General features: G+C 43.8%; 1 protein-coding gene across 1 annotated transcript in view; it reads left to right on the top strand.

Moving 5' to 3' along the window:
• The window catches only part of MYO5C (myosin VC), an 81521-nt gene that overhangs the window by 19374 nt on the left and 52903 nt on the right, over positions 1–9244 (top strand). Inside the window, 4 exon segments of the mRNA XM_015418804.1 lie at positions 573–654; positions 5156–5263; positions 6307–6413; positions 8501–8766. Of these exon segments, the coding sequence (XP_015274290.1) occupies positions 573–654; positions 5156–5263; positions 6307–6413; positions 8501–8766 (563 nt within the window).

Raw genomic sequence — 9244 nt, 5'->3', positions numbered from 1 at the left:
GGGAGCTCACTCCATCATGCGGCACTCGGGTCTCGAACTGCTGAACTACTGACCTTCCACAGCCTGCAGTTCAGCATCTTAACCACTTGAGCCACCGCAGCAGAAGAGCATACAAACAATATTATTCTGTTAGCCAGGGTTTTTTAAAAAAAACAACACACACCCTGAAGTAATTATTAGAGAACAGAATTGGCAAAGCGTGCATCCCTGGTATGTACAGTCAAAAGGACCAGGCAGTAGGTGATGTGAAAGACCTCTTCCTGAGACCCTGGAGACCTGCTGTCAGTCTGAGTGGACAATCCTGACCTTGATGGACCAGTGGTTTGATTCAGTATAAGGCAGCTTCCTGTGTTCATGTGTACTGCTCTGGTGCCATTTCTGCAGTCAGCCTCTTGGCCACTCTGTGATTCCAGACGTAGAAGAAGTCTCACAGTGCATGCATCATAGGGCTATGAGCCTGTGTTATTGAAGCAGATAGGCAATTCAGAAACTGTCATATTGTTCAGTTCTACAGTGTATACTGTTCTTAATTATTTCTGGTTTTACCGTTTGTTCCCTTCTTTCACTTACAGTCTGAGAATGAAAGAAATTACCATATATTTTATCAGCTGTGTGCTTCTGCTCACAGGCCGGAATTCAAACATCTTAAACTGGGTATGTCTCAAAAGATTAGGTGTTTTTAATCTTTTAATTTTTTTGTTTTCTCATAATAGTTCGACAAAGTAGATTGTGTGGAATAAAATGTACGGTACTGGAAACCGAAGATTTCAGTGCAAATAAAACAGAACAGCTATAGAAAAATAATCATCAACAGTTTAAATCCTACCAGTATGAGTAGGCAGCAGCCTCAAACTGAAGGGATTAGTTATGGACGTATGTGTTTTAATTCTCCTGTCCCAGATGCTCAGAAAAGACCAATAATCATAAATATCAGCAGATAGCATGGGAAATGAATAATTTTGAATAGGAACTGTGATTCCAATCTCTGGATTCATTGTAGATGCAAAAGAGAATGAGAGTCCTGAAAATTCAAAAGATTGTTGTTCAGGTAGAACAGAAAAGCAATTCCAAACAGTCTTGAGCCATATATATAATAAAGACTAATATTATGAGCTATTCTACTGAGATAAAATAGGATCCTTCATAAAGGGTTCTCGTGTTAATGAAAGAGGGCAATACACCTTCAGAGGTTCCAATGTCAGCACCAGCTGTTTACTGTGCCAGCTCAGAAGAGAAGGTACCAAACTCTCTGCAGGGCTGCAGAATCCTGAGGTTTGGATTGCACTTGCGGCAGAGCTGTGCATGGACCTCAACAAGGATACCATTCAAGGACCCTATAAGTAGGACGTGGCATGCATGCCAGAAAAAGCCAACCCATAGTCTCTGAGGAATTACCATAGTCTTCACCAAGAACCTCTTCATATCCTTCCCTGCTTCCTGCCAGGATACCAGTAATAAAACTGTGGAATAATAACAAGAAGAGGCTGCACCTTTAAGATCTCCACTCCTCTGGGAGGGGTGAGAATTAGGACAAGCAGTAGGCCCATGGGGGCATCAGGTTCCTGAACTTGTTGGAGCAAGTTGTCTGCTACCTGGGAATGGTCTTGGACACTGCAGCTCCTTTCCCCATTTTCTTCTTCTGAACTTTGCAAGTGTTCTTCTGTGCCTGCACTTGTTTGGGGTATCCAAAATAAATCCAGATGAACTGCTTTTCTCCTAATCACAAACAGTCTTGGATTTGGAGCCACTGGAACTATAAAGATAAATCTGTTCCATGATCTTTTCTTCTTGAGTGACGTCTTAGGAGCCATTGCAAACCACAGAGGCCATGCCAAAGCATCGCTGTCATGCATTACTTCAAATTTATCTCCAGAATAATTAATGCATTGACTATGATCAAGTAATGCCTTCGCTCTGGCCATAAAAGGGATCATGGAAGCTAAGCAGGGTCGGCCCTTGTTAGTACTTGGATGGGAGACCACCAAGGAATACCAGGGTCATGACCCAGAGGCAGGCAATGGCCAACCACCTCTGAACATCTCTTGCCTTACAAACCCCGTGGGGTCACCATAAATCAGCTCTCATGGACCTCAACAAGGATACCATTCAAGGACCCTATAAGTAGGACGTGGCATGCATGCCAGAAAAAGCCAACCCATAGTCTCTGAGGAATTACCATAGTCTTCACCAAGAACCTCTTCATATCCTTCCCTGCTTCCTGCCAGGATACCAGTAATAAAACTGTGGAATAATAACAAGAAGAGGCTGCATCTTTAAGATCTCCACTCCTCTGGGAGGGGTGAGAATTAGGACAAGCAGTAGGCCCATGGAGACATCAGGCTCCTGAACTTGTTGGAACAAGTTGTCTGCTACCTGGGAGTGGTCTTGGACATTGCAGCTCCTTCTGAACTTTGCAAGTGTTCTTCTGCGCCTGCACTTGTTTGGGGTATCCAAAATAAATCCAGATGAACTGCTTTTCTCCTGATCACAAACAATCTTGGATTTGGAGCCACTGGGACTATAAAGATAAATCTGTTCCATGTTCTTTTCTTCTTGAGTGACGTCTTAGGAGCCATTGCAAACCACAGAGGCCATGCCAAAGCATCGCTGTCATGCATTACTTCAAATTTATCTCCAGAATAATTAATGCATTGACTATGATCAAGTAATGCCTTCGCTCTGGCCATAAAAGGGATGCCTGACCTAGATAGCCCAGGCTAGCCTAATCTTGTCAGATCATGGAAGCTAAGCAGGATCGGCCCTTGTTAGTACTTGGATGGGAGACGACCAAGGAATACCAGGGTCATGACCCAGAGGCAGGCAATGGCAAACCACCTCTGAACATCTCTTGCCTTACAAACCCCGTGGGGGTCACCATAAATCAGCTTTGACTTGACAGCATTTCCCCTCCCCAACATACAAGGGATCTGTGAGTTTCGCTTAGTGTCAGAGAGATACAAGGAAGATGAGGAAGACTGTTGGCCTTCCTAATTCCAATGGAGAGACACCTTTTTTTTCTTTCTGACTCTAAGGGCACCAAAGTATATCTACTTGCCTGCCATCGTTGACCACAGGGATGCTAGGAAGGAAACCCCTCCAAAACATCTCTTTTTCCCCCCCCCCCCCCACAGTCATGCTAGGAAAAGCTGAAGGCAGCAGGAAAAGGGGAAGAAAACTCAGTATGAGAGGGATTGACTCAGTCAAGGAAGCCAGAGGCCCTCAGTTTGCAAGACTTGAGGAAGGCTGTTAACAGTAAGACGTCTTGGAGGTCATTAAGTCACAGGGTCGCCATAAGTTGGAAGCGCCTTGATGGCAATTAGCATACAAACCACATCAAGCCTGAGGAAGAGTTCTAGAGAACTCAAGGTTGTGCACTGTTTTGTGTTATCCTATTATTATTATTATCTACTAGCTTCATTTATAGCCTGCCTTTCTCAGTAAGATTCAGGGCGGATTACGAAATATGTAGAACAATTCGGTCAAACAGCAAAGATCTCTAATAAACGAAATAAACAAATAAGCGAAATAGTGCAGAGGGGCTAGGACTGAAGAACTGAAAAACATTGCAAGCAAGCAAACAAAAAGGTATTGCATAGACTGTGGCATGCCGAAGCTGAGTCTGTAAAAGATAGGGGGAAATGCTTCTGCCCTGCCAGCTGGTCCATGTTTGTGACTCAACTGGGGAAGAGTGCACATCAGTATTGGCACCACCACCACTTAAACCAGTCCAGAGAATCAGGATATTGATCATCATGTTAATTACATTGTAATCACAATGCCTAAGCACAAAGGTTTCAAGTGTTTTAAAAACAGTTTCTGCCTGTAAATCAAATGCTAAATTATAAGCAAAGCCTAAACAGAGGTGTCTGCATTAAACTCCCATTCACACACAAAATCTTGCAGTGGGAAGACTTGTAATAAATGAAGCTGGCACCAACTTGATGGCCGAGGCAGAAAACAAAAGAAGACCTGCCCTGGGCTGATATCTTTTATGTGCTAAACGACAGTTGTTCTAACTATGCATAGTGGATACAGAGAGGGGTCGTGGCTCAGTGGCAGAGCATCTGTTTGTCGTGCAGCAGGTCCCAGGTTCAATCCCCAGCATTTCCTCTTGAAAAGATCAGATAATAGGTGATGGGAAAGACTTCCACCTGAGACTCTGGACAACCACTGCCAGACTGAGTAGACAGTAGTGACCTTGATGGACCAGCAGTGTTTTTGTATGGTCAAAATTTTGCATCAGCTCTGTCAAAGAGTGATCTCGGTACACAAAATGGCAACTGGGTGATGGTGGGGTGCATTAGCTCAGGGATTATATTTGGACCACTATGGCTGCGGTCACATGGGCAGGAAAATGCGGGGGGAAGCGTGGCTGTTTGCCCCGGGGCTAAATAGCGAGCAGACCTACCGTGGAGGTCCCGTGGTAGGGGGGAGGTGCCAATCACTCCACAGTCCTGCAGTGCGGCAAAGAAGCGGGCGCAAGGCAAGCGGGGTTGTTGTTGTTTTTTAAACTGAAGTGTGCGCATGCTCCATTGGGTGCTTGTGCGCATCCGTGGAGACTTGGGGAAAAAAACCTTTTTGCGAGGGGACATGGGAGGGGGGCGGAACTACCACCAGAAACGCGATCAGACGCCCGCCCTTGCCCCGCGGTTTCCGGAAACTAGTACCTCCGAGGTACTAGTTTTTTACCGCAAATCTTCGGCGGGAAGCCTCATGTTCGCCACGGGAGCTCTACACTTCCCAGATGTGGTGGTGTGATTGCGCCCGGAAAATCCGCCTATCTTCTGTCTCTGCAGCATGGCTAATGCTCTGTGTGACCGCAGCCTATAAAGTGACAACCAAGGAACCCCAGGTCACTACATAGAGGGAGGCAACTGCAAACCACCTCTAAATGCCTTGAAAACCCTATGGGGTTGCCATACCTTGGCTGTGACTTGACAGCAAAAAGGGGGGGGAAAGTAAAACTTTCATCTCATTTGAAAAAAAATTATGACTTCGTTACAGTTGTTCCTAACCCAGAAAAACACATTTGTTAGTTTTTTGTTACATGTTTTCACGTGTAGCTGCAGTCTTTGTTTACTTATGACCTACTAGTAGAATATTTTCATCTTAATACCTGGAGTATCCTGTTACATGTTTTGCTTTTCACTCACAGGGAGTGCTGAAGAATTCCATTACACCAATATGGGTGGAAACACTATGATTGAAGGCGTGAATGACGAAGACTATATGATAGAGACTCAAAGAACATTCACCCTGCTAGGTAGGTAGACAGAGTTGTTCCTTCAATACATTTTGTTTGTGTATCATGAGTATAAATTACAAGAGTGGCAAAAATAGCTGCTGACTGGAAGTTATAAACTGTTTGTTGCATGGCTTCCACGCTATTTGCTTCAATGGAATTTGGCAACTTCAGCTGGCATTGGGTATTTGATTTAGTTTTCCAGCCTCCCAGGTGCCTTCGGGGCAGAAGGTGGCAATTGCAAGGGAGAGCCAGTGAGCAGCAGGTATTTAACCTTTCCCGAACATGCTGAGTCTTTCCTGCGAATCCCCTCCGGCAGTTTTTTTCGCCCTAGTTGAGCAACCAACTGCCACCTGTTCATTCTGGCATGGAAATACTGTCCTCTCATTCTTGCATTCATATTGGGAAACTGTATACTATGTAAATTTAGTGTATACATACAACTTTCATGGGGTCTAGGTAAAGGTAAAGGTTCCATTCAGGTGTGAAGTAGCAGAACAAACTTTGAGTCCAGTGGCACCTTTAAGACCAACAAAGTTTTATTCAAAGTGTAAGCTTTGATGTACAAAGCACACGTCTTCAGCCAAAATTGGAATGAAAGCCATTTTATTCCAATTTGTCTGAAGAAGTGTACTTTGCACACGAAAGCTTACACTTTGAATAAAACTTTGTTGGTCTTAAAGGTGCCACTGGACTCAAAGTTTATTCCAACATGTAGTGGGAAAGGGGAAAATAGAGAGAAGTCAGCAAATGATCTAGACAAAATTGTTAAGTCCCGTACTACATGGAGTTTTGGCTCACTCATTTTCATGTTGGCCATAGAATTCTTCTAGAATTACTTACACAGTAACAAGATCTCCATTTCTACTCTATTCTTATCTAAGGAAGCTTTGACTCTCGAATGCGTATACCCTGAAACTCCTGTACTGTACTGTACTGAAACACAGTACTGTAAGACCTAACACCTGCTCATCTTCCCTTTCTTGAGTACATTGGATGACAGGGATGTCCTCCCATTCTTGCATTCATATTGCATTCATATTTGTTTGTTTGTTTTCTCTTAGGTCTAAAGGAAGATTTCCAGATGGATGTTTTTAGAATACTGGCGGCCATCCTGCATTTAGGCAATGTGAAAATAGCAGCTGTCAGTGATGAAAGATCGTCTGTTAGCGTAAGAAATACCAGTAAAATGCTTTGTGGCTTGGTGAACAACAGCAGGACCAGTCTTGTTTTTCCTCAGGTTCTGTTAAGGGCCTGCTTTTTTTTGGAAAGTTCAGCTCTTGCTTTATATGGCCCACTGATTCCTTCCAGGCTCCAATCCTCTTAGCTATGCAGTTATTTATTTTTGTTAAGCTAGATACCAGCTTTCCCTCAGGTGCTCAGAGAATCAGTTTAGCCTTGCAGCAAACCTGTGAGATAGGTTAGTGTTGAGAAATTAGCAGGGTCTTGAAACTTAGGTGTCTGCTTATTTTAAAATATTTCTGTACCACAGTTTCTGTTCAAAGTATGTACAGGTCAACTTAATCTTTGGTTAAAATGATAAAAATACATTAAAACCAGGGGTCATTTCCTGCCGGAACGCACCGGAATGGTGCTCCAGCAGTAAGGAGCCCGGGGGCAGGCCCTCCCCACCGCCTTTCCTCGCCCGCCCGCCCAGGCAGACAGGCCAGGGAAGGCCTGCAGAGCACCCCCCTCCCGCCTGCATAATTGGGTAGAAACATAAGAATTGGAACACAAACTGTAAAACAGTCCAAACCGATAAAATATCATATCATGTAAAAGATCAAAAAATTAGAATTACCAAGAAAACCATTAACATAAAAACCATCAGCAGTAAGTAGGAGCAAAGGGATAAGGGACTCTTTTTTTCTGCAGTCAAACGTCTCAATTAGCAACTATGCACTACCTCTGGCTTTCCAGTAGGAAGCAAATCGCCCTCTCTATGTAGCCCGAGACATATAGTTTTTATTAACATTTTGCATGTTGGGGAGATGCGCTCTAACATGGAAAAGTCCTGCAGTTGAACTCATGGGTTCCAGATTTCAACCTTATCATGGCCTAGAACATCTGCCTTCCTCATTCTCCGCTTGCTTCTGTTGTAAGTGATACCATCAGCTTCCAGTGGATGGAAATTGCCACTGTTACTGGAGTCTGTGCCTAATTTTCAAAGCAAGGTTTTAAATGTGATTTTGCTAAATGTGAATGTAAATGTTATACAGTTCTTTATAAAATTTGGTTACCTCTTTGCCAGTAAATGCACAGACTCACCATTCATAAATTTATGAGGTTATAATTATATGTTTCCATATAATGGGGTAGTTAATTATCCATTCTATATGCCTTGGCCCACTGGCGGCTTGGTTATTGTTATATTCATGGTTATATTAATAAGGACACAGTACTTGGAGATATCTGCTGTATAATCCTAAACAAATTACACCCTACTAAACCCATTGATTTCAATATACTTAGAATGGTGTAACAGATTAGGTTTGCAGTGTTAGTGACTTTTTATTAAAATGTCCAGTGAGTACTGGTTTCTCACTACCCATGCTAATGTCATTCAGTTCTTGCATCTGTTTATAAAATCTTTTATTATGCTGTATGCTAATCTGCTGCTATTCACAGCAAAATTAATCCAATTTTAGCTCTAATTGGACCTTCCTGGCAACATCCTCCTTAGCATAACTCATTAGCATATGCCACACCCCCTGACATCACCAGAAGTGTGTCATAAGGCCACACCCCCTGACATCACCGGAAGTGTGTCATAAGGCCACACACCCCGCCCCCAACGGTCCCGGCCGCCACCGCCAGCCTTGCTGCTCCACTGCCGAGCCCCATGAGGGGCCCAGCGGTGGACCTGCAAGGCCAGCAGGAGTGCAAGGAAGCCCTGGAAGGCCCTCCCTGGCCCCAGGCAGGCAGGGGTGGGGAGAGGCAGGGAGGAAGCAACTTACCCTCCCTCTTCTCCTGCCTCCTCCTGGCTGAATGAGGGCCGGAAGCGGGGCAGCCGGAAGCAGGGGGCGAGGCTTCGTCATGTGCCCCGCCCCCCGTACCTCACCCGGGGGAACTGCGATCCCCCCTGAAATGACCTCTGCCCGCTACCTACCTATATGTAATGGTTGGTGATTTCAGTTTCAATGTATCTGAAGAAGTGTGCATGCACATGAAAGCTTGTACCCAGAACAAAACTTGGTTGGTCTTTAAAAGTCCCACTGGACTCAAATTCTGTTATGATTTCTTCCTTGTTCTTCACAGCTGGATAATAAACATCTTAATCTATTTTGTGAACTTCTGGATCTAGAGCGTGACAAAATAGCACAATGGCTGTGCCACAGAAAAATTATCACTACCTCTGAGACAGTGATAAAGCCAATGACAAAACTTCAAGCTCTTAATGCACGCGATGCTTTGGCAAAAAAGATCTACTCCCATCTCTTTGATTTCATTGTGGAACGAATTAATAAAGCATTGCAGTTTTCTGGCAAGCAGCACACTTTTATTGGTGTTTTGGACATCTATGGGTAGGTTAATTACTTTTTCACACAAACTGGCATCTAGTTTAGGCTCTGTTAAATTATTAGAATGCACCTCTTGGTTCCTGATGCAGTCTGATGTAGAATAATATGCTAGAATAATTGACTGAGGGGACTCACTGGATGGTGAAGGATATTGCATATAATAGGAAAACAGAAATTTTGGTAACATTAGCTTCATCACAGAAACTGGATAGCTTTTTTTCTAAATATTTTCAGACGGAGAGACTTCAGTAACACCTTTTTCAGTGTGTTGTTCCACTTCAAGTTTCTGTATCAGTGGGTATTTGGAGAGGTCAGCATCTGTTTGCAGTTCTTTAATATCATTGCTGTGATGGAAAAAGTTAACAAACTGAGCTGATGGTTGTTACTTTGGTGGCTGGCCACAGCAGTGGCAAAATCCACTTGCTGTTGAATACTGTTACAGAAGCAAGCTTCTGCATTGCATAGTCTTTGTGCACTATTA

This window comes from Gekko japonicus, unplaced genomic scaffold, assembly GCF_001447785.1.
Source record: "Gekko japonicus isolate JY-2015 unplaced genomic scaffold, Gekko_japonicus_V1.1 scaffold150, whole genome shotgun sequence".
In the NCBI taxonomy this organism is placed as follows: domain Eukaryota; kingdom Metazoa; phylum Chordata; class Lepidosauria; order Squamata; family Gekkonidae; genus Gekko; species Gekko japonicus.
Note: the sequence above shows the minus strand (reverse complement) of the source record. Positions and strands in the feature narration are given on the sequence as shown.